The sequence below is a fragment of the Cutaneotrichosporon cavernicola genome, assembly GCF_030864355.1.
Source record: "Cutaneotrichosporon cavernicola HIS019 DNA, chromosome: 3".
Classification (NCBI taxonomy): domain Eukaryota; kingdom Fungi; phylum Basidiomycota; class Tremellomycetes; order Trichosporonales; family Trichosporonaceae; genus Cutaneotrichosporon; species Cutaneotrichosporon cavernicola.
Genome location: NC_083395.1, coordinates 2,219,910 through 2,243,901, shown reverse-complemented (window position 1 = coordinate 2,243,901; position 23,992 = coordinate 2,219,910). Strand labels below are relative to the sequence as shown.

At 58.4% G+C, this 23,992-nt stretch overlaps 9 protein-coding genes across 9 annotated transcripts; 5 read left to right on the top strand and 4 right to left on the bottom strand.

Annotated features, from left to right (window-relative positions):
• Positions 1–201: 201 nt before the first annotated feature.
• Positions 202–1,563, top strand: ERD2 (uncharacterized protein; the record flags this gene model as incomplete). The annotated part of the gene is made up of 4 exons (XM_060599328.1): positions 202–223; positions 530–1,013; positions 1,176–1,260; positions 1,516–1,563. 4 exons carry the CDS (start codon positions 202–204, stop codon positions 1,561–1,563), a joined length of 639 nt encoding a protein of 212 aa, XP_060456033.1.
• A 302-nt stretch (positions 1,564–1,865) lies between these two features.
• CcaverHIS019_0308370 (uncharacterized protein) lies at positions 1,866–4,389 on the bottom strand (the record flags this gene model as incomplete). Its single annotated transcript, XM_060599327.1, has 3 exons — positions 1,866–3,948; positions 4,129–4,297; positions 4,347–4,389. 3 exons carry the CDS (start codon positions 4,387–4,389, stop codon positions 1,866–1,868), a joined length of 2,295 nt encoding a protein of 764 aa, XP_060456032.1.
• Positions 4,390–6,083: 1,694 nt separating this feature from the next.
• On the bottom strand, positions 6,084–7,180 carry CcaverHIS019_0308360 (uncharacterized protein; the record flags this gene model as incomplete). The annotated part of the gene is made up of 5 exons (XM_060599326.1): positions 6,084–6,317; positions 6,356–6,516; positions 6,552–6,771; positions 6,805–7,121; positions 7,159–7,180. 5 exons carry the CDS (start codon positions 7,178–7,180, stop codon positions 6,084–6,086), a joined length of 954 nt encoding a protein of 317 aa, XP_060456031.1.
• Positions 7,181–7,575: 395 nt separating this feature from the next.
• Positions 7,576–11,093, top strand: MDL1 (uncharacterized protein; the record flags this gene model as incomplete). The annotated part of the gene is made up of 2 exons (XM_060599325.1): positions 7,576–8,824; positions 8,860–11,093. The coding sequence occupies 2 exons, from the start codon at positions 7,576–7,578 to the stop codon at positions 11,091–11,093; spliced, it is 3,483 nt and encodes a 1,160-aa protein (XP_060456030.1).
• A 525-nt stretch (positions 11,094–11,618) lies between these two features.
• CcaverHIS019_0308340 (uncharacterized protein) lies at positions 11,619–14,510 on the top strand (the record flags this gene model as incomplete). Its single annotated transcript, XM_060599324.1, has 1 exon — positions 11,619–14,510. One exon carries the CDS (start codon positions 11,619–11,621, stop codon positions 14,508–14,510), a length of 2,892 nt encoding a protein of 963 aa, XP_060456029.1.
• Positions 14,511–14,948: 438 nt separating this feature from the next.
• Positions 14,949–15,552, bottom strand: RPB9 (uncharacterized protein; the record flags this gene model as incomplete). Its single annotated transcript, XM_060599323.1, has 3 exons — positions 14,949–15,156; positions 15,339–15,460; positions 15,502–15,552. 3 exons carry the CDS (start codon positions 15,550–15,552, stop codon positions 14,949–14,951), a joined length of 381 nt encoding a protein of 126 aa, XP_060456028.1.
• Positions 15,553–17,317: 1,765 nt separating this feature from the next.
• CcaverHIS019_0308320 (uncharacterized protein) lies at positions 17,318–19,453 on the top strand (the record flags this gene model as incomplete). The annotated part of the gene is made up of 5 exons (XM_060599321.1): positions 17,318–17,871; positions 17,914–18,329; positions 18,366–19,208; positions 19,245–19,336; positions 19,376–19,453. The coding sequence occupies 5 exons, from the start codon at positions 17,318–17,320 to the stop codon at positions 19,451–19,453; spliced, it is 1,983 nt and encodes a 660-aa protein (XP_060456027.1).
• Positions 19,454–20,037: 584 nt separating this feature from the next.
• On the bottom strand, positions 20,038–21,292 carry CCC1 (uncharacterized protein; the record flags this gene model as incomplete). The annotated part of the gene is made up of 2 exons (XM_060599320.1): positions 20,038–20,843; positions 20,989–21,292. The coding sequence occupies 2 exons, from the start codon at positions 21,290–21,292 to the stop codon at positions 20,038–20,040; spliced, it is 1,110 nt and encodes a 369-aa protein (XP_060456026.1).
• Positions 21,293–23,091: 1,799 nt separating this feature from the next.
• On the top strand, positions 23,092–23,829 carry CcaverHIS019_0308300 (uncharacterized protein; the record flags this gene model as incomplete). Its single annotated transcript, XM_060599319.1, has 3 exons — positions 23,092–23,188; positions 23,224–23,286; positions 23,348–23,829. 3 exons carry the CDS (start codon positions 23,092–23,094, stop codon positions 23,827–23,829), a joined length of 642 nt encoding a protein of 213 aa, XP_060456025.1.
• Positions 23,830–23,992: the final 163 nt, after the last annotated feature.

The window sequence follows — 23,992 nt, the reverse complement described above, 5'->3', positions numbered from 1 at the left end:
AGCCACGTATCCCCCAAATCACCGCCACGTTACAATCACGTGAGCGGAATCATTTCTACTTTCGTCCTAGGCCCCAAGGCGCGTCCAAGTACCACGCTGCTGCCGCCGCGGCCACCACCTCCACGTTTCGCGGCTCAACAATCTCGGACTCGGAGACCCATCCCATATCCCATCACTCGACACCCCACATCAACGGCCGCCATGAACATCTTCCGCTTCTTGGGTGCGTATAAACTCCCTTAATTTTATGGACTGGGGCCCAAGCATGCGGCAGCAGGACATCGATTGAGTGCACGACGCGACAGAGCAGGGCCCAGTACCGACAATGTTCGCAATTTGCGCATTGCGGCTTCAATGGCGTGGGAAACGGGTTGAGGCAGTGCGCAATGTACTAAGCCGCGTCGCTGGCTCATTCCGCTCCGCTACGCTCTTCGCGTCGTGTTCATGTGCTGTCACTACCCCTCATTCTGCAGCGTATCCGAAAGGGCGCGCCTTATCCTTATCTTTCTGGCAACATTGCTGATCCCAGGCGACTTGTCGCACCTCGCGTCCATCTTCATCCTCCTGCACAAGATCCAGACGTCGCGGTCATGCCGCGGTATCAGCTTCAAGACGCAGGCCCTATACCTGCTCGTGTTTGTCCTTCGGTACCTCGACTTGTTCACAAACTTTGTGTCGCTGTACAACACGCTCATGAAGCTCTTCTTCATCGGCTCGAGCGCGTACGTGCTGTACCTCATGAGGGTGCGGTTCCGGCCGACGCAGGACCCCTCGCTTGACACATTCAACGTCGCCTACATCGTCGGACCCTGCGCGCTCCTCGCCCTCATCTTCAACTACAGCTTCTCGTTCATGGAGATTTCGTGGAGCTTTAGTATCTGGACGGAGAGCGTGGCTATCATGCCCCAGCTGTTCATGCTGCAGCGCACCGGCGAGGCCGAGACCATCACCACGCACTACATCGCAGCGCTTGGGCTTTACCGTGCACTCTACATTTTCAACTGGATCTGGCGGTGAGTTCTGGGTACTGGGGCCAGGGGTAGCAGACGGAGAAGGGGGGTGGATGCGAGATTGGAGATGGAGGGGAACCGGAGCCAGGGAAAGGACGCAGAGGTGATGAGTGGGGAATTGGAAGACGAGACCGCCGCTAGACCAGGTCAGCCGCTGACCTCTAGCTACTTCGACGATGGGTCCATCGACCCGATTGCTGTCACGGCCGGTATCATCCAGACCGCTATCTACGCCGACTTTGGGTACATTGTGAGTACAAGCAGGTGCACTGCGAGTGTGGGGCGCACTACTGCTGCCTGGCGAAGAGGCTGCTGCCACAGTGTGAATCATCAGCGCGACAGGGTGTGAAGTGTCGCCAGACACTCTGATCTTGGCGTATCCAAACGGTGGCTGGTCTCTACCGGTTTTGTTCATCGTGTTGTGGAAACAAAGCCGTGACGGCCTGGCTGTGTTGTTACCACCTCGCACCACACCATCTAAACCTCGAATACGGATTAACCGCAGTACGTCACCAAGGTCCTCCAGGGAGAAAAGTTCGAGCTTCCCGCGTAAGCACGCACACCTATCCATCTGGAATGGAGGGATAGTGTTTTGCCGGACGACGCGGAGCTGGCCCCGCACCCATTATGCGCAACCTGTGCGCAGCCCTGGCCATACCATAGAATCAAATGCATGGGTGACATGTATGATGATGCAACATGAACAATGCGGCACGAAGAATGAGGATGCAAAGGAGACAATGAATGTTAAGGATGTCGCAACGTCACAAGTGGGGCAGAATTAGATTGGTGGTGTGGGGGATGCAGGTGATGCTGGGGTCGAGATGGATGAGTGAATGATGAGGTGGAGATACATTAGGCGGCGGGGAGGTTGTCAAAGAGCGCAAGTATGTCGGTGTTGCCCAGCTTGTCGAGGATGTCCTGTATCTGGATGTTATTGCCTGGCTTGTCGTCGAGGGTTACTTCGTTGCGCAGGCCCGAGGGCGCGCCCGGAGAAGGCTTGTGGTCGCGTGGTGAGGGATCGATGGGTGACACAGATGAGGGCCCAGGGCTCGAGAAGAGGAGGGCCGAGTGCGACAGATTGCTCGGGAGCGCAGGTGGAGAGCTAGGCGGGAGCTGGGAGAAGTCGAACTTCTCGTGAGGTTGAGGCGACGAGTCGTAGGCTCCGAAAGACGAGGAACGACCGAAGGATGAGGTACGGTCCCCGACGGACGAGGAATGTCCGAACGACGAGGTACGGTTGAAGAGCTCCGACCAGGCGGCGTCGTCCGAAGGCTCGGCGGCGTCGCTCGTAGGGATGACTATCTGGTTGCGGAGCGCCGACGAGACGTTGCGGGCGTCCATCGATGACATGGGGCGATGACGGGAGTGGATCGGACTGGTGCTAGCACTAACGTCGCTGTCTGGCGCAGCGCTGAAGCCTTCAACGTCAAAGAAGGCTGACAGATCGCCTGCCCAGGCGAGTCCCTGGGACTCGGTATTCCCGGAGCCGTCATCGCTGAGTGGCATATCGAGGCTCTGCATCGGCTGGTGGCCCATCGAGGCAGGCCCAGGGGTGTCGTCCCCATGCCAAACGCTTGACCCAGCAGGAGAGCTACCGGCGACGCTGGTTGCGGCAGCCACACGAACGGCGTGCGGAAGAGGAACTGAACCGCGGCTCGGCGATGTCTGAGGAGCGTCCTTGAGCATCGCAGGAGTCTTGCCGCGCGACGCTGGTTTGCGGCGGTTCGTAGCAATGCGCTGCGCGTCCTTCTCCACAGCCTGGGTCATGGTCCGTTTGAGCTCGCGCTCTCCCTTGCCCGTGCGGTCAGACGCCTTCGTGCGGCCGCGGCCGCGTACGACGCCATCTTGGTCGCGTGTCCACATCGACGCTGGTCGAGGTGCCGCCTTCTTCTGGTAGTACAGTCCACAGGCGTTGCAGACACGACACGTCTCACCGTTGGGCATCTGTTGCTGCCGCCAAACCGAGCTTCTGGTCGCTTTACAGTTCGAGCACTCCGAAATTGGTGCCTTGTACGTCGACGCGCTCGACGCCTCGGATCTAGGTCTGGAGTTCGAGTTGCGGGGACGCTTGAACACCAAGTCATCGCTCTTGGCCACCTCCTCCTCGCGCATCCGCTTCTCTTTCGCGACAACCTGGGCGCCGTGGTTGCCAGCAAGCTTCTCGAGGAAAGAAAGGACGTCGGGAGTAAGGACGTTCTTCTGTTCGTCTGTAAGCTTGTTGAAGATCTGGGCGGCTTGGACCGGAGAGGACGACGCTTTGTTCATGTCCAGATTCGACAGTTTGGACCGCTCATCGACCTTTTTGCGTGTGACTGGCGGCCTTCCCCGTGATGGTCCGGCGGGCGATGATGAGGAGTGATGACGAGGAATGGCACGCGGAGGAAGGTTGGACGACGAAACGGTGCGCGGGGCAGGGAATGAGGGGATGCGAGCAACAGTCGAAGGACGAGCTGGAGTGTTCGCAGGCGAGTCGGCAACCTCTTCCTCTTCGTCCTCCTCATCAGGCTCAGCAATGCCGGCGACAGAACCGCTCTCAACAGTGTGGTGCAGTGGCCCAGGGAACGCCGATGATGACGAGAGACCCGACTTGAGGCCAACAAAGATTTCGATGCCCCACGCCTCGACCTCAGTGGTAGACCTGTTGGCGTTGGCAGCCGCCAATGCCTCCAACGCTGAAAGCCCCGCTGGTGGAGGCGGTGCCACATTGAGAAACTGGGCTCGGCGAACGAGCCGTCCCGTGATCAGGCTCTTGCCTTTGTCCACTTCCGCAAGCGCATTGCTGACGAGCCCTTTGCCGGACCACACCTCGTATCCGGCGACGGTACGGGAGCGTGTGCGAGGGCCCGCACGCAACTTCTTGAAGAAGGTTTCGCGGGGGTCGAGGAGATAGAGGGATAGGTCGGGTGTGTAGGGGTGGGCTGGGTGTAATTCAGGGCTGGAGGTCAGCTGCGCTCCGTCGGGTATGGTTGGGTGCGAATGATGATGAAAGTTGTAGGGCCTGGGATTACTCGGATCAAGCGCGAGCCCAAGAATGGTTCTGCGAGATGGGCACAAGATATAGACATGCGCCGAGGGAAGCATACGACATAACGCGCAGCCACAATGGAGTCCTCACCTTGACATGACAATGCCTTGGACGACGGCTTTAAGGTAGATCGCGCCCCACACCTCGTCCTCGCCATCTCTGCTCTTGCTAACGGTAGGATGAAGGTAGACGTCTTGGGGCTCGGGGAAGAGGGTGGAGAAGCACTGCGAGCTTGACGAAAGGTGGTAGGTGACTTGGACTGGGGATGTCAGAACAAGCGCGATTGGGCCTGTGCTGGGGGGACATACCTGGCAGCGAGTGGATGCGGCCAGTCTCAAGATGGGCCACCATGGCGCGCGTCTTTTGTGTGGTAGATGATCGTCACGAGGATGGATGAAGTCGAAAGACAAGGGGCGCGTAGTGGTGAGGGAAGATGTGAGGAGGTGGTGGGAAATGACTCTAATGAGGGAATGGGTGAGGGAAGGCGGCTTTGGCGGGGTCACTTTGAGTGGCTGGGCGGGCTCTAACTTGTCCAAGAGCAGGGTTTGGAGTACGTCGGCAAGGTCGTGTGTAGGGAGTTTGCGGTATCCGGCGGATGGAATAGTGTGGAGAGCAAGAGTCGATGAAAGGTTGAAAGCGATGAAGGGATGGAGTGTTGAGTGATTAATCGCGAGTGTACTGAGAGTGCAATGTTGCAATGTTGGACGCGTCGAGGTTGGGGTTGTGTGTGAGTGGTTGTGGTGCGAGCAAGTGGTGGGTTGAGGGTGTTAGTTAGGGTGAGAGATGAGGGTTGCAATATGATCTGTGGTGGTGGCGTGGCGTGGTGTGTGTGTTGTTTGAAATAGGAATGGTAATAGAAAGAGTAATATGAATAGGAATTCAAAAGTAGTGGAACAAGCCACAAACCGTATGAATACCCAGGGTTGACATTGTCCCAGTGTTTGGTGCGTCGCGTATGCCTCCGCTTTCGTAAATACCCTTTGTGTTTCTAAAAATCAATCGCGTCCTCCCTGCCAGTCCCTAGAATCGTTACTGCCTGCCTAACCGAAAATTCCACCGTACACTCTAAACTGCGGACCCAAATCTGGGCACGGGGCGTAAGTGTCTCCTGCAGGAATTGTTGGGTTTAAGGATGCGAGCGGGGTAAACTAGCAATGGCTGACACCGACATTAACGAAAACGAGAGCTGCCGAGAGGCTGAGAAACTGGGGGTGATGTAGATGGCGTTTAAGGGACAAAACTCAACATGGTTGCAGTCTCACTTCCGAAAGCAATTCAGTGCAACCACAAGCCTAGCGGGAATGCCTGTGAGCCCAAAGCACAACGAGCAGCGGAGATAGCAGTTGAATGCAACGGGCTTAGTGAGATACATTCACTCTTTAAGTGGAGAGCGGGTGAGCGGTGACGGGCAGGTGACCTATGGTGTGGGAGTCGCGTCCTGGTAGGGGAGGGGACATGACGCCTTCAGGATTGAGAGGGGGTCACGCGCGAGGCTCATCGGGCCCAATACAGCGGGGACGAGCAACAAGATTGGAGCGAGAGAGATCCGTGCTAAGTCCATGAGAGAGACGAGGTGAGAGATTGAGGGCCTCGAGTGTCTGGACCCATGGGCACGAAGAGGGTGCTCTACAATATAGGCGCTCCTGTGCGGGGACAAACCAGTGATCGGTGGAGGAAGATACGTACACACATGTATGATGTGAGCAGCGAGTCATAATGCTTTTTGTGTGTGGCACCTACACAGGAGACACAACACGACGTCTCTCATGCGCTAAGATTAGTGGCTGATGGACAGAGGGTCTTAGGTTCAATGAACTGGGAGTCTCTTCAAAAGTCACGCGACAACATCGTGCGGGCTCGGGGCATGAAGCGTGCGTCCCTGTACGCATGTGCGATCCCCATATACGATACGAATTGTACAGGTGATGTCTATCCAGGGAGAGCTACTGGTACATGTTGGTGTGGGTGGCATGGATGTTCGATGCACTCGATGAAACGCTTCCACCAAAGCGAGGCCTGATCGAACTCAATGCCAACTATACACCTTACTTCTTCCTCTCGAGCTTCCACTTCCACATCTTCTCCTGCCACTTCTTACGGTCGCCATTTCGGTCCTCCTGCGCATTCGCGTCCTCGACGTAGCCCGCTTCCCGGACGCGTCGCGCCGAGCCCTTGCCCATGAGCCCCTTCTGTTTCGCGATCCGGGTCTCGACGTCACGCAGTGTCCGCACGCGGCCCAAAAGCGCAGACAGCTCGGCGAGCATCTCGAGGCGGTGTATCTGAGGTTAGCCGGTGGAGGGGAGCATAGCCAACGTACCCTAACATCCTCTTCAGTCACCTCCTCAACGGCCTTCACTGGGGTCTCATTCGTCGACTTGTATTTCTTGGCCGTTTCCGGCTCAAGCCACCCAAGATCAACGGCCTCCTCTTCCGTTGCAGCCTGCGTAGTCTGCTCGCCATCCGCACCGTATCCCTCGACTGACGTCAGCTCGCTCAAAAGGCACTCAGCTCACACTCTGTCCTGTCCTGGGCGAACATGATGTGGCCGGCGGATGGCACGTCGCGCGCCTTGCTCTTTCCCTTGCTCTTCGGCTTGGTCGCCGCACTGGGGTCGAGCACCACGCCCATCTCTGCGAGCTTCTCGACCTCGGCGAGTTCCTGCGCCGCGGCCCACTCCTCCGACCCGCCCGCGGACGCAGTCACCTCGAGCTGGCCACGGAGCCTGGAGATTTTCTGCCATCAGAACCGACCCTGAGGGATGCGCACCTTCTCATCCTGAGTGATTTGCATCTTGATGTAACCCATATCCTGCGTCTTGAGGAGTTTGACCACATCGACGGAGAGCGCCTCGTTCCCGCGGTCCTGGATGTGCACACCGCGTTCGGTCCGGCCCTTGACCATTCCAAAGTAGAACTCATCCTTGTTGCGGAACGCGGCCTTCTCGCGGAGCTTTTTGATGCGCATCTTCTTCGAGTTGTAATCACGCGCGCGGTGGACATAGTCCTTATGCTTCTCGAGGATGCCGAGCTTCGCGCGGTGCAGGGGCTGGGCACGCTCCTTGTGGTTGCGCCGCGACATGATGTCTGATATGTCAGCTTCAGATATGTTGCCTTATCTTACTCTTCCGTGCTGAGTTGACCATCTTGGCTGGCTGGGTGTGTGGATGAGGGTCTAGGAGAGAGGAAGATGGAGCTCGAGATGGTGCTTGTGGGTGGCGATTGTCAACTTTTGTGATCGCGTGGTATTGCTCCCGGTGGTGGAGGCCAAAGTGGAGGGTCATTCACGAAAGCGGGGATTGATTGAGTGTCCGAAAGGTTGGTTGGTCCGAATGGCCGAGAGAGGGTGATTGAATGGATCGATTGGACTTCCCGGCCTGAGTCTCTCTTTGGACTCCTTTTGTCAGGTCCGCGCCATTTCACTTTCCGCACATCTGATTCTTTCTCCATTTCGCTCGCCGACTCGCGCCATCTCGTCAACGTCGGCGCATTCCGCTCCCGCCGCCCTTCTCCCCGACTCTCCTTCTGCTCCCGCCGCGCCATGGCCTCCAGAGGCGCGGCCGCGCTTCTGCCATCGCGCCTGGCCGTGATGGCACCACGCGCGGGCCATGTCCATGTCGGCGTCAGGTTAGCTGCCCAGGCTAGCATGGCGACCTTTAGACATCCACGGTTGGGCTCGGGGAGCCCTCTTTTCCTCCGCTCCTTTTCCTCCGCTCTTGGGACGTCTCGCCCACTTTTGCCGACACCGCAGACTTTGCGGTTTGCCCGCTTCGAATCGACCTCAGCACTACCCAAGCCCGCCGCCGACAAGGAGGAGGGCAAGGATGGCAAGGTTGACAAGGCCAAGGTATCGACTTCCGTCAAGGTTCACCCTGGCATGCTGCCCGTACAGACCAAGGCGGACTCTGCGTCGGTCATGAAGCTCCTCTCGCTCGCCAAGCCACAGTGGAAGTTGCTCACGGTGGGCGTTACATGTCTTGTGATTTCGACCGGTGTTTCGCTCGCTGTCCCATACGTTATCGGCAAGATTATCGACTTTTTCGCTCCAGGCTCAAAAGAGAACCTTCTGTTTGGCCTCCCGCTCGAGCAGGCGGCTGGCGTCCTCGCCATCGTACTCTTGATCGGCGCAATCGCCAACTCGGGCCGCAGTATCTGTCTCCGCCTCGCCGGCCAGCGCACCGTCGCCCAGATCCGTAACAAGACGTACCGTCAGTACCTCGCTCTCCCGCCGTCGCACATTGAAACTGCTGGCGTCGGCGACGCGCTCTCCCGTCTGGGCCAGGATTCGTCGATTGTCGGCCAGTCGCTCTCCGAAAATCTCGGTGAGGGTCTCAAAGCAGTCATGGGTGCCGGTGTTGGCGTCGGCGCCATCTACCTCATCTCGCCGAAGCTGTGCATGGTCATGCTCCTGCTTTTTCCGCCAATCTCTGTCGGCTCGTACTTTTACGGCCGGTATATCCGCAAGCTGTCGCTCAAAACGCAGGAGGCACTCGGCAACATGTCCAAGCTTGCCGAGGAGCGTTTGTCCGCGCACCGCACGGTGACGGCTTCCAACACCCAGCCGTCTGAGCGGGCGCTGTTTGCAGGCAAGGTTTCCGACGTGTTCAACCTGCAGAAGAAGGAGACGTACGCGAATGGCATCTTCCAGGGCTCGAACGAGGTCGCCGGCGACTTTGCCATGATCGGCCTTCTGATCTACGGCGGCATTCTTGTCCAGCGTGGCGAGGTGACTGTCGGTGACATGACCACCTCGCTCATCTACGTCAACTGGATCGAATGGAGTCTCAACAGTGAGTTGATCATGCACGGGCTCTGCTGACATCAGCTCTCGCTGGCTTCTTCACCGGTCTGATGCGCGGTGTTGGTGCGTCGCAACGCATCACTTCGCTCCACGCTCTCCCATCGCCTGTCCCTCTGTCTGTCGGCTCCAAGGTCGTGTCCGCTGATGCCGGTCCGATCGAACTCCGTGACGTCGCGTTCGCCTACCCCACGCGCCCTGACGTCAAGGTGCTCGACGGCGTCAACCTTCGCATCGACCAGGGTGAGCAGGTCGCTCTTGTGGGCGGCAGTGGCAGCGGCAAGTCATCGATCCAGCTGCTCCTACTTCGTTTCTATGATCCTACCGGCGGCCAGGTTCTCTTCGGTGACAAGGATATCCGTGACTTTGAGCCCGAGTCGTGGCGCAAGCGCATCGGCTACGTCCCACAGGACCCGATCCTTTTCGGCGGAACGATTGAGGACAACATCAAGTACGGACATCCTGAGGCGACGCGCGAGGACGTTGTGGCAGCCGCTGCTATCGCGCACTGCGATTTCATCGCGCGGATGCCTGAGGGATTCAACACGATCATCACGAAGGCGTCGCTGTCCGGCGGCCAGCGCCAGCGCATTGCTATCGCGCGCGCTCTGGTCGGCAAGCCGTCAGTCCTGCTCATGGACGAGGCGACGAGTGCCCTCGACTCGGAGTCGGAGCGCGCCGTCAACGCCGCTCTCGACAAGCTCTTCAACGACACGGACATCACTGTCATTCTCATCGCGCACCGTCTCTCGTCTATCGCCCAGGCTGACCGCGTCGTTTATCTCGAGGGCGGCGCCATCATGGAGGACAGCTCGTACGATGACCTCATCACTCGCCCTCATGGTCGCTTCCGCAAGATGGTCAAGGGCCAGATGGCCAAGATTAAGGACCCCGTCGATGAGGACAAGATTGACGGAGAGCCTTTTTCAGCCCCGACCCAGAACAACAATTCCGACGGCCCTCCCGCCATTTCTGTCAACACGCCAGTCTCCGTCTCAGGCGCCAACCAGCGCCGTGGACTGCACACGAGTGCGCGCCGCTTCTCGTCAGAGTCCGAGGTTCCCAAGCCGCCCAAGGATTTCCGCACCGTGTACTCGGCCGCCAACGCCCCGGCTGAGCCGCTCGCCGACCTTCCCATGCCCGTTCCCCAGGCGCCTGCCGCTCCGATCACCGCCTACAAGCCGCTCCCTTCCATGACGCTTTCGCGCTTGATCAAGGTCTACGCACAGCTCTCGAAGCGCAACCTCTCGATCCTCATGACTCTCACGGCCACCACTGGCTTTGCACTCTCGCCGCTCCCGCTCTCGCTTCCCGCACTGGCTTGCCTCACTGTCGGCACGTTCCTCACCTCGGCCGCAGCGAACACGTTCAACCAGATCACCGAGGTACCGCTCGACGCGCAGACGCCGCGGACACGTGTGCGCCCGCTCGTCGCGCGCCGCGTCACGCCCTTCCACGCGGCTACATTCGGTGTGGTCTGCACCGCGCTCGGCGGCACGATCCTCTGGTTCGGCTGCAACCCCACCACCGCGCTGCTCGGCATCGGTAACCTCCTTCTTTACGCGGGCGTGTACACGCCGATGAAGCGGTTCAGCGTCGCCAACACGTGGGTCGGTGCCGTCGTCGGCGCCATCACCCCCCTGATGGGTTGGACAGCGACCGGCGGTTCGCTTTGGCCCACCGCCGACCAGCCTCTACTCATGCACTGGCCGTTTGCTGAGGGAATCCCCGACCTCCCGAACCCCATGACTGCGTGGATGCTTGCAGTTCTTCTCTTTTCGTGGCAGTTCCCGCACTTCAACGCGCTCTCCTATATGATCCGCCCCTTCTACGCTCTCTCAGGCTACCCGATGCTGAGCGTCCTCAGCCCGCGTCTCAACGCACTCGTCTCGCTCCGGCACGCACTCATCCTCGTCCCAGTTTGTGCCGTCATGGCACCGCTCACAGGCTGCGTCGACTGGACTTTTGCCATCACGTCGGCTTTGCCTAACGCCTACTTTGTCAAGTCGGCATGGGACTTTTACCGGCGCACCAACGAGGCGACCGCCAAGCGTGTCTTCTTCGTGTCGTTGTGGTACCTCCCTGCCGTGCTGGGCCTCATGCTCCTGCACAAGAACTTTGGCGGGTGGCTGAAGGCCGAACACGAGTGGGAGCACAGCGAGGAGGGGCAGGCGCAGATCCTCGCCATCGAGACTGCGCGAGGGCGAGTGCTCCCCGACCACGGGACCATTTTCTCACATCCCAAGGAAAAAGAAGAGTAGGAGAATATAGACAACTGTACAACTAGCATCATGGCATTACATCCCCGGTTGCTGTGGCGAGCGGAACAGTGAGGGATGCCGCGCACGGATACACCTCCACCCTAGCCTAGTTGATCAAGGCCATTCTCAGAACTCGAAGGTATGCCCAGCATTGCACGACTCCAACGAAACCCACGCTCTGGTCGTTAACGCTCGAGGAGTGCATACTGCCCAGCATTTAAAATCCGTGTCATGTCAAGTATGCATCCCCTCTGCCGATCTGGTAAGTACTCATTATTGTTGTTGGATGACGACAATCCGCCACTACTTGCGATTTTGCCACCGCCCTGAGACAAAAACATCACTCACGCGGTGGTCGACTAACCTCTGCCTCACAACATCCACTTGGTCAATGCCACGACGCCCATCCTGCACCGGCCCGTGAGATCAATACCCCCTGCCCTGCGGCTCTCCGCGGGGCGCCTAGCCCCAAGACATCATAGGCTCCCATCTCCCCCCCTCCCCTCTCCATCTTCATCAACATGGATGCGACGCGCAGTCCACTCGTCACCTTCGCTCTCGACCACGCCCACCGAGGTCGTTAGCGCCGCCGTGTCCCCCCAGTTCCTTGAGGATGATCCTTCCCTCTTCGACCACGCGTATGCGTCCCTGCGCATGTCCGCGCAAGCGTCAACATCTGCCCAGGCAACCCAGCCCTCAGTTGAGGAATGGATGCCGGTACGCGACTCCGACTTTGAGCACGAGGACTACGAGCCACCAGATTCGGCGTCTTTTCCCTCTCGGCCTCTCCCCACTCCACCAAAACCCACTTCGTTCGATGCAGCGTTGAAGAAGCCGCGTCGCCGGCGCCGGACCGCCGCCGAACTCGCCACGCTCGAAGCTGCAACACCGCCCCTGCCTCCCGGTACGGTACCGAGTGCAGACGAGACGCGCTTCGACTGGCGTCAGCGCGCGTTGTCTGCCACACCGCGCGCCAAAGGCCGACACTGGTTTCCCGACGCTTGGCGCTCACGCGTGCCCCCGCCCATGACCAAGGTGTCTGAAGTGCAGCCGCTGTGGGCCGAGATCAGGAGGTACGCCGAGCACTTTATCCCCCTCCTGCAGGCGGAGCAGGAGGAGGCCGAGCGGCAGTTTGCTGTGCGTCTGCGCGAGTGGCCGGATGAGCAGCTTCGACGAGAGGGATACATGCTGGCCGAGATGAGTGCGAGCACAGCATGGCAGCCCAAGTTCAAAGTCGAGGGCACCGTCATCTCGTTCTACCCCACTGGCCGTGCAGCAACCCGTCCTCTGCCACCGCACCAATTCGAGCCGGGCCAGACGGTCATACTGAGCCGGACCGACCCGCTAACCAACGCGGTCGCAGATCCCAAGGGGCCTGAGGACACGCCGCTGCGCGGCAACGTCCTCAGCCACGGTCGGGGCAATGTGCGCGTCATCTTTTCGCATGCGCCGCCGGATATCGGTGAGGGTAAGTGGCGCATCGATATTGGGTGCTCTGACCTCGCGTTCAAGAAGCAAAAGGAGGCACTCACGCGGCTCAACCTCGATCCTGTGGCGCAGGACATGGCCGAGTTCGCTGACAAGCCGTCCAAGCCGGTCCCTACGGCCATGGAGGATGAGGTGTTGGCTGCCGCTGACGCCGCGCGACAGAAGACGCCAGAACAACGTATTCTGTTTGGCACGGCGCTGCGTGACCTGCTCCTCCGCCGATTCCAGGCCGACTACACGCCCAAGCTCGACATCGAGGGTGCCGAGAGTGTCGAGGACGACGTAGCTGCTGAGACGCACAACATGGCGCCGGGGGACATGGAAGCGGGCGTGAGCCTGGGCCTGGGTGACGCCGATGCGCCGCGCGGCATCCTCACGCAGAACAAGCTCATCGACTCGTGGACGCGGCGATACCGTACACCGGCGGGGGTCAAGCCGCTCGTCGTTGAAGGAGACCCAGAGATCCCGCTCAACGACAGCCAGACGCGTGCGATAGCCATGATGCTCAGCGAGCGCCTCAGCTTGGTCCAAGGTCCACCTGGGACTGGCAAGACGCGCGTCATCGTTGAGGCGATCAAACTGCTCAAGCGGCACTGGCAAGTGCCGCATCCGATCCTCGTGTGCGCGCACACCAACGTGGCTGTTGACAACGTACTCGCCGGACTACGAGAGCATGGCCTCAAGGTTGTACGCTTCGGGACGGCCAGCCGCGTGCCCGAATCGCTGCAGGATTTGACGTTCGAAGCGCTTCTCGAGAAGCACCCCATGTGGGGCTATCTTGACAAGATGCGGCGCGAGCGCGATGACGTCCAGAGCGAGATGGCCAATGGGGGATTGAGCAAGCAGGCGGCCGAGGGCAAGCAGAAGCAGAGCACTGCGTTGAACCGGCGCATATTTATGTTGCGGCGACGTATCCAGTTCGAGGTGCTCGCCGACGCCGACGTTGTGTGCACGACCTGTCTATCAGCCACGAGTAGATGGCTCGACGCAATCGACTTTCCCTTCGTGTTCCTCGACGAAGCGAGTATGGCAACCGAGCCGCTTTCACTCGTACCTCTCACCAAGGGCAGTGCGCAAGTTGCCATTATCGGGGACCATAAGCAGCTCCCGCCCGTGATTGTGAGCGAGGCGGCGCAGGCGGGAGGTCTCGCCACTTCGCTCTTCGAGCGCCTCATCCATGAGCACCACATCCCCTCCATCATGCTCGACACGCAGTACCGCATGCATCCCAGCATCTCGGCATTCAGCGCCGGCGCGTTCTACGACGGCGCCCTGCGCGACGGCACGCGCCTTCCTGACGGCCGCTTGCGCCCGGGCCTCGAGCCGCCTGTTACTGCCTTCCTCCTCCCCAACGAGCGCGGCGAGACGATGAACATGACCTTCCTGAACCATGACTTCCCTGAGAGCCCACAGAACCGCTCCATTGCCAACCACCATGAAGCTGGGAGAGTCTGTGACATTGTTGCTGACCTGTTACACAACAACCCCACGCTGCGGGGCAACGACATTGGCGTGATTGCGCCGTATGCCGCCCAGATCCGCACCATCTCCGAGTACCTGACGGGGGACGCAGCGCGCGGTGCGGCCTTCCAGGCGTGGCTCGGCGCGGATCGCGCAGCAGAGGTGGGGGACATCGAAGTCAAGACTGTGGACGGGTTCGAGGGGCGCGAGAAAGAGGTCATCCTCTTCAGCACAACGCGGTGTAACCCGGCAGGATACATTGGGTTCTTGGCCGACTGGCGACGGTTGAATGTTGGCCTGACCCGCGCCAAGCGGGGACTGATAATCCTGGGCTCGGCGGCGACGCTGAGCTCTGCACGGATCGGAAACTATGCTGCCGACTCCCTCCCGCGGGATGGCGTCAAGGTCTGGCGCCAATTCGTGAAGTACCTCAAAGACGGGGGGATGGTGATGGACGACCCGGCGTAGAGCAGGGGAGAGGGAGGGAGAGGGGGAGAGGGAGATGGGGAGGAAGAAGGAGAGGAAGAGGGAAGAGGGAAGAGGGAGAGGAAGAGGGAAGAGGGAAGAGGGAGAGGAAGAGGGAAGAGGGAAGAGGGAGAGGAAGAGGGAAGAGGAAGAGGGAGAGGAAGAAGCACATCTACAGTACATACCTTGCATCATCACACCACTATGCATCCAGAGCAGCAACACGGTCGCAGATTAGTGAGCAGTCTGCACCCCTCTTGCCACCACCTTCGGACAATAGAATACAGTGCATGAGGGTATACCAATGCTGGAGTGTGTCTCGGTCTCTCGGTCTCTCGGTCTGCGCCACCTCTAATCTACAAAGCGCTGGCTAGCGAGACAGCGCGCAATTCTCCTCTCGGGCTCAACTGCGCTGTTGGGCCCGCCCACCGCTCTCTTGGTCTAATACGAAGACTTGGCCACAGCCTTCTCGTCACGGAACGGCTTCTTGCAGTGGATACAGTAGTAGAAGAGGGTCATGTTGGTCGTGAGCCGCTTCGCCTGATCCTGGTAGAAGACGGCGCCATTCTTGTGACACTTGGGACACTCGATCTGCGAACGCTGCAGCGTCGGGTCGGTCTCGAGGTCCTGTGTCTGGCCTGCCTGTTCACTGGAGTCAGCCAGGTCAGAGGATGAGGAAGCTGAAAGCGTGCGCGATAGCCCCTGCAGTACGGGCTTTGCAGGATTGGCGACAAGGAGTGGTTAGCTGCGACTCGCCACCAACCCCACCCCTTCCCATCCTCTCCCCCTTTCTCCCCGCTCCCAGCACATCCTCAGTTCACTCGGACTCACAGTGCAATAGTCAACAGGTCATTCTTGTACACGCACGGCGCCCATCCAGGCTCCGACGTTGCGTTCTCCGCATACTGGCAATTACGGCACTGGTACAGCAGCACTTTGTTCAGGTTGTCGCTCTGTTGTTAGCTTTTACTGCAGACACATCGCAGCTACCCACACGCGGGTACAGGAGGTTGTTACACTCTCCGCAGAACTTTAATGACGGCATGGTGGTGTTGGTTGATGTGATGTGATGAGCAAGCTGCTCGAGATGTGTTAGTTGGTACTGGATATTGAATCGGCAATTCGAGGTTTGAGTTCGAACCCAACATCTGTGCGCCTATGATAGAAGGTGCGCGAGGGTTTCCAGGCCTGATTCCCACGTGGCGTGTCACGTGTGTCGTGAGCTGTGGATGCCAGCGTTCGAAGCATGGTGGTAGCCTCGGCACCTCGGCACCTGAGACCCAAAGTACTGTCTGCCATCTAGCCATCCGCATCTTTCAGAATACGCTGGGTCATGTCCACGGATCCATGTCTTATGAACACATTGCTTGGACGTGAAGCTAGCTGGTAGCTATCAGTTGTCAGGGCCCCAGAAGCCTACGGCGTCGCCACGCCAACACCCCGACACGGCTCCTTGGTAACCCGCGTCTTTTGTCGTCGACATTGACGTGCCCAAACCTAAACTGATAACCTAATCTTGGGTTAACGGCGGCGGTAGAGCAGCTGAGCGAGCTTATCGATATTGTCTCCATGCATCCTCGGCATTCTTGCGTCAGTCTTGACGAATGGCCCGAGCGCGTGACCTAGATGGCTTGGGTGTGATCTTGAATATAAAGAAAAAAAAACAAACATATGACGCCCATGCACAGCTCAAAAGGAGTGTTACCAGTTGATGTTTCTAGTTGGAATTTGCAACATGATAGGGTGAAGCGGGAGGGTGCCTGTGACTGGCGACCTGGCAGCTAGAGGGATGCGAGTTTGTCAATGCATCGGCGGTTGTCGGTAGCGAGCGAGCATGAGGCTCAGGCGGCCAGGCGGCCAGGCGGCCAGGCGGTTAGGGCTGAGGGTTGATGATGGGATGAGGGCATGTGGAAGGGATCTAAAGGTCTAAAGTGATGGCCGTGCGCGGTATTTGGTACCACGTAACGATGCTATTGCCCTGAAGGAATGGTCCATGAAATGGCCAAGAGTCTTGTGCGCGTTTGTTTGACCCATCAACCACCACCCAAAGCCTGGCAACAGCAGCTTGTCTACTGTGTCTTACCAATGTTTGGATCGTTGGGATGAGTGGGCACTATACTATGCAAGCATACATACAAGAAAGGTCAACTTTGCGAGCACATTTGAAAACTGCGACTTTTCGAGAAACGCGGGGGGATGATAACAGCGAGATGCGAGTGAACATGTAAATACTTGACCACTTTAACAATCCCCATCTCGCCTCATCCATCCATGCCTCTTGCTTTTTTCTTTGAATCAATCTGTTGTTGGATTGAACGCTTAACGCTTGGTCCTTGCACCTCCCAGCTCCCAACACCCAGGATCCTAGGCTTGATCTGCAAGGCACGCTTACCTTTCGGATGCATTGGTCGGTTGCCAAGTTGTGACAGTCAAAAACCTCCACCCTGGAGCTTGCTCTCAAACGTGTAAGAACGGATCAGTCCCAATTCAGTAATCGACCATATCGACCGAAACCTTCTTCTCTTCACCTTCACCTCACACTTCGACTGGAACAAACTCAGTACTCAAGTTTATCATTCCCATTTAGATCCCAACTAGTTGCTTTCAACTGTTTTCAAACTAGACTCTCAACGGCACTCAAACCAATTCACTTCTACAACCACATTCACACTCTCAACAACTCAACGTGCCGCCTCCACCTTGATCCCAACCCCGGTCATCCAACTGCCCCCCCCAACCTCTGTCATCCATCCATCTTCCTCTCTCGCCTCATCGCCTGACCATTCCTCGTTACATTCACTCTCTGCGTCATGGGCTTACCACTTAAGCGGCTACCCCAGCCGCGCCGGTTGCTCATGATCGGGGGTGTGATCGCCGCCATCTTCCTCATGCTGCACATATTTGCCCCCTCGGCACTCCCACCCATCCTGGCGCCCGGCCACTTGCACCTTGAGCCCGACGCGCCCATGTGGTCGTCCTCCAAGTGGATTCCCCCCCTCATCAACGGTGGCCTTCCCAAAATGCCGGACGAGTACGGGTCAGACGGGACATGTCGCTTCCTCTCGGTCGTCGAGGCGCTGTCACCACAAGAGCGCGCACTCGCCGAAGGCATCAAGCTCACCGAAGTCTCGCCCGGCATCGTCCAAGTCAACAACGCTAGTTCCCAGGGCGCACATCCTATCCTTGGCCTGATCGTAGCGGGAGAACGACACTGGGGAGACCTCATGAATCGCCAGAGCAAGACGCTCGAAGACGCGTACAAGGTCTACGTGACAAAGTGGGGTCGGCCGCCCCCCAAGGGCTTCGACGACTGGTGGAGTTATGCGGCGACACGCGAAGTTCTCCTGATCGACGAGTTTGACATGTGCGTTTGGGCTTTTGGACTGTAGAACCTGGCTAACGACAGTATCATGGAGTCGCTTATGCCATATTACGGTCTCGAGATCAAGGAGCTGCAGACACGCAACGCGGACCTGGAAAAGGTCGTCGAGACATTCACGCTCATCGTAACCAACGGCAAGGTCGAAGTACAGTGGAACGACAACTATGCGCGCGACCGGTGGTGGTCGACACGGCCGCGTGCCGACGCCCAGGTCAACCTCATGGAGAAGTTCCTCCATCTCCTGCCCAACTTCCGTGCAACCTTCTCGATCCACGACCAGCCGATGGTAATGCTCAACCACGACGTCTTGCAGAAGCTCAATAAAGCTGCGTCTGACCACAAGGTTGTCACCAATCCTGGCGATGTCGATACATTCAAGTTTGACTGGAAGTTGGCTTGTCCCAACGACTCGCCCCTGAGGAAGCAGGTTAAGGAGGAAGGTGAGCAGCGCGTTTAAAACCAGCAGCTGATACCAGCCGCCACGGACACGTTTGTGTCGGACCACCTGAAGGCCATGAACCCCTGCGACCACCCATCGCTGCTCGAGAACCACGGCATGTTCCTCGAGGAGCATGTCGAGACGTCTAGTCCCAAGCCGCACACAAAGTTGCTGCCCATCTTCTCGTTGTCCAAGACGTCGCTCAACCAGGACATCCTCGTGACTCCGGTCGGTAAGGACGGGGAGATTGAGAGCGTGGGCAACGAACGGTCCTGGAACAAGAAGAATGGCAAGATGTACTGGCGTGGCCTCGCCACTGGCATGTTCCACAACAAGAAGGCCGGGCACAAGTGGCGCCAGAGCCACCGCGAGCGACTTCACTTCCTCGCCAACGACCGCACGGGCCGCGAGGATGAGGTCACTATGCCTGTTGGCGCCACTGGACAGACCAAATACGAGCGGCACTCCCTCAAGGCACTCGGCGAGTACTATACAAACTCCAAGCTCGCGCAGGGTCCATGGCAGTGTGACGAGGGCGACGGGACATGCGCCGAGATGCAGAGCGAGATCGATTTCGCTCCGAAGGACCCCATGGAGGAAAGCAACAATTACAAGTACCTCCTCGACATTGATGGCAACGCGTGGAGCAGTCGCTTCCCGCGCCTCATGCGGGCCCTCAACGTCAAGATCAGGGCGACTGTGTTTCCCGAGTGGAACTCGCTGATCCTCCCGGCATGGTTCGCGTACGTGCCCGTCAAAATGGATTATTCGGACTTGTACTCGGTCCTTGCTTTCTTCCGCGGCTCCCTTTCAGGGCGGGGATCACACGACGAGGTGGCGCGCCGCATTGCGAGAAATGGACAGTGTTGGGTCGAGAGGAGTGAGTTCCCACTTGCGCATAATCATTGACGAGTAGCGTTGAGGAGAGAGGACCTCGAAGTATACATGTTCCGTCTGTATCTTGAGTGGGCACGTCTTGTCTCAGACGACCGTGACAACGGCAAGATGGTGAGTGTACCAGCAAGGAGGGTTGGAACTGACAGGTAGGACTTTGAGCTCCAGCCATGGCACAAGGGAAAGCCAGACCTCGCGGCCGACCTGGTCAAGCCCGGCATTGATTCATAGTGGTCAAGGGACCGCCATCTTTTGACTCGACCATCTGTACCATAGTTTCCATTGCATTGTGGGGTACTACACGACGTACGCATATACGTATACTGTGACACTGGCGTTGGCATCGGCTGTGGACGTGTAAGTCAGAAAGGTTGTGACCAGTGACTAACTACTAACTGGGCGATCCTCCCACTTATCGATCGATCAACAATTCCCACAGTTTGTTTCTCTCGTCGTCTAGGGATCTAGGGTGCACGTTGCATCCCAGCCGGTGTGGCTTTATGAGTTGACCAGGCTGGGGTTTTGGCGCGTTTTGGCAACTGGTGCAACCAGACGACTGGACTGGACGGCTAAACAACGCCCCACTGGTTAATCTCGCAGTCGGCCGACGAGTCCTCTGCACAACCCAATTCGGCCACAATCTATTCAGTCATCTAGGCGAAACTTGAAGTCGCATACATGACATGAGGCCGCAAATAAATACACTACTACGAAAGTTATGGAACTGTTAATGGGTCACGGCTGGTCCGTGCCCAAAACGGGTATCACATACACAAAGGATCCGGTGAATGAGGGGATAACGAGTGTGGGCGTCTCTATTCTGTAATGCCCATGACCTCGACGAGGCCGAACGCAGCGGCGGCTGCAAAGCCACCGACGAGGGTCATGCTGACTGCGCCCCAGAGGTAGCCGCGGTATCCGCCAGTCGCGCCAGTGAAGTAGGTCTTGGCGCCACCGAAGAGGAAGAGAACAATGCCGGTAACGATCACGCTCCAGAGGAGGCCGCTCTCGGCAGTTTCGGTGAACATGTAAGGAAGGAGAGGGACGAGGCCACCAAAGAAGTACGAGAGGCCGATAGTCAGAGCCGAGCTCCAAAGACGCGAGCGAGGGACCTCCTCCATGCCCTCGCCGAACTTGAGGAGGAACGCCGTGAGGCCGACGTTGGGGTCGACCTTCTCCTCCTTGGTGATTCCGTTCTCAATATCAGGGCGGTCGACGCCCTCGATGGCAACGCACGCACTGTCCTCGACCTCAAGGAGCTCCTCGGCGACGAGGCGCGAGAGGGTCTCCTTGACACCGAGCGGACCGAGGATCGCGTGAACCTCGCGCTCCATCTCGCCGTCACAGGAGCGCTGGACACGCTCGTGGGTCTGCTTGCGGAGGTAGTGGAAGTGGTCGAGCTCGGCTTGGGACGCGAGGAAGCCGCCAAGACCCATAGAGATGGCGCCGGCGCAGAGCTCGGCGAAGCCACCAGTGACGACGAGGGTTGAGTTACCCAGCGACGAAAGGCCGGCGGTAAGAGCGAATGGAACGGTAAGGCCATCCGCGAGGCCGATGATGCAGTCGCGCACAAACTCGGGAGGGATCAGGTGACGCTCGTCTTCGCCCTTGAGCTCCTTGCCTGCTTGGTCAGCGAAAGGTAAGTAATGGAGGAAGGCGGAGGAAGGTGATGGGTCGCGACTTTAGGATGCTTAGGTGTTTGCTGACAGAGCAGACCACGTTGTTGTCGCAACTCCACCGTCCCTCCACAGATGAACTCGACTCACAGCACTGGCCACCCGACGCGGCACACTTGGACTGGAGCGGCTCCTCGTCCTCGAGCAGATCCTCGACGCGGCGGCGACGGTTCGAGCGGAGCGACGAGCTGGAACCACGGCGCTCAATCGTCCACACGTGCTCGCTGTTGGTGGTGTTGCCGTTGCGTTTGAGTGGGACGGAGGCGCCGACGCCGGTGGTCGGACTGAGGGAGCTCGACGGACCCTTGCCACCACAGCAAGCGGCGCCGCCTTTGCCGCCGCAGCAGCCGGAGGGCTTGGAAAGAAGGGGAGTACGCTCGTCGTCGTGGCCCATGGTAGATGAGAGTGAGGAGGAGTAAGGAAGAAAACACGGGGGAGGTAGGTAGATAAAATGGATGATGGATGAGGATAGGTTTTACAGGATTGGAGGGGAGGACAAGATGGGGCGGCTGGCGGCTGGCGGCTGGCGGGCGTAGTACGCAGTCGTGGGTACGGCCTACAACTTGATAGCTTGTTAGGTGACGTACGACAGGTTGTCCTCTAAACAAGGGACAGTCACCCAAAAACATGACATCTAGCATCTCGCATGCTGATTAACCAGGGTAAATAGGGCAAAGGGTTACAGGCATTACAGGGCTGATCGGGTTTGGTTCCATGGCATGTTATTTACACTTGGAAAAAAAGTGGCAATACAACTAAAACTAATGCTGGACTGGAGCCAAATAGCAAATAGCAAGCACACCATTGGTCTTGCTTGGAAACAAAGTCACTATGATTGGCCATCTGATTGAATTACCGACTGTCGCTTTTCCAGAATTAGAGGTGAACCGTGCTTGATTCCGTCCGGGATGCACCACGCGCGTCCTTTAGCCCCTGGAATGATAGATACAAGTGTGTAATGCACTGTATCTGATTGGACAGTCTACTGACAATGACATAGCAAGGTTCCTCTATTGGACGTCAAGAGGCGATTGATCCAAGTTGATCCGTTGGTACATCGGCATCAGGACGCGAGCAACGCGAGGAACCCGGTCAGCTCGGACAGAGAACACACAAACAAAGTGACGCCTGCTGCGGCATTTTGATGACAACGACGCACCAGCCCATCAGACTCGAGTTTTTGCAACAACACAAGCACCCAAGCATCAAACATTCAAAGCAATCACCGTACCACCGTCCCGCTGACTCCCACGCAACTCAACTCACACTGTAGTGAACACGCGCTCCTAAACAGCAATCTCGAGCCATTCGCCCCAATCACCGACGTGGAATGAATCAATTGATCCACAGTTCTCCTTATCTCCTTCCATTACGGCAACCTTCCTCGCACCTCCCGTCGTACTATTGTGCCTCCTGCCCTCTTGCTTCTGACTTGACATGGTCACTAACCCATATACAGCCGTCTACAGTGCTCATTGCACCCGTGGCTCACCTCTCCCACTCGTTTCATCCAAGTCCAAAGTCCAAGCCCACGTGGGAAAACGCCCTTCCTCCTAAGGGCAGCCACGCGTATATCTGGCATGATGCCAAAGAGCCGCGTCTGCAAATTGCTGCGCGATTCGGCCTCATAGGCAAAAGGGGATAGTGTCGAGCTCGAGTGGGGCCACCTCGAACGCCCCTGACTTCTCGGCGCTTGCGGAAAGCTCGGCGTCAACAAACTTCCTGCCGCACGAGCCAGCTGGCTCCGTCGGATTACAGGGTTTCGCACGGCAGGCTGCATGGCTGATAGCCTAACGACTAGACCCATTGTACCGACCGATCGGGCTGAATGTGCGCTCACCCCCCTTCGCCGCGAAACCGTGCGCCATCATCACAGCAAGGCAAACTTTTGCCCGCAAACCTCACCACACTCCTCTACGACTGGCCCCCGCCGTATCAAGTCGACGTCCTCAGTCGAACTGCGGTTGACATGTCGCCTTCCCAAACCGACCTTGACACGCGAGCCATTACCCATGAGCGCACTGTAGCTGGCGCTCGGCGTGCCCGTCAACCCCTTCCGTATGCCCGTGTCACTCGCACAGACAAAGCAGAGTCGCTCAGACCACTTGGCGGCTTCTCGTCCCCAGTCCCTCACAATCGTGATACTACTTAACTCGCACTTTGTTCATCTCCTCATCCACATACACACTTACAATGGCCCGCTCCAAAGTCACCACGCCCGCTGCTGCTCTCCGCGCCCCCTGGCGCGACCAAGTCGACGAGGCCCTCAAGACCGGTCCTCTCGCCCGCGGTGAGCTGCACGAGGAAATTCATAGCTGACGTCAGAAATGTCCCTCGCAACCTCGGCTGGCGGCCACGCCCGCGTCCGCCACGTCACCTTCCAGGCCTGTAAGTTACTCGTTCTCCAAAGATATGCTTGCCCATGGTCACAGACCAGCGCTGACGCCAGTCTCGCCCTCGGGCTTCCTCGAGATCGCAACCGACCGCAGCAGCGGCAAGGTTCTTGACGTCGAGCACGATCCCATCGTCGAGATCGCCTGGTTCGTTCCCGCTGCCGGCTACCAGTTCCGCATCCGCGGTCGCGCCGCTGTCATCGGCGAGGCGCACGAGTTCTTCCACGCCCGCGGCACCCTCCGCATTCCTCCCACCGCTGATGAGTGCTCGTACTCGTACTGGGCCGACCAGCGCGAGCGCGTGTTCAACTCGCTCGGTCCCATGGCCAAGAAGTACGACCACGCGCCGCCTCGCGGCGCACGCATCCCCCCCAACACCGACTACGCGCACTTCAACTTTGTCATTGTCGCCATTGTGCCCGAGCGCGTCGAGGTGCTCGACCTCACCAAGAAGGGCTACTCGACGTGGATCATCGAGAAGGGCGAGTGGGTCGAGGAGGAGCAGCCGCCTGTCCTCATGGAGCGCGCCCACATCTAAACGGCCGAGAGTTGATTGTGCACGGAGGGCACGGAGGGCACGGATCGCACAGATAAATCGGATCGCACAGAGGTGCACGGATCCTAGAGAAGCAACAAGTGAGACAAGGACAAAGGGATCTGGCAAGGCACTGATTACATGATGATCTACTAATCCTTTGTGC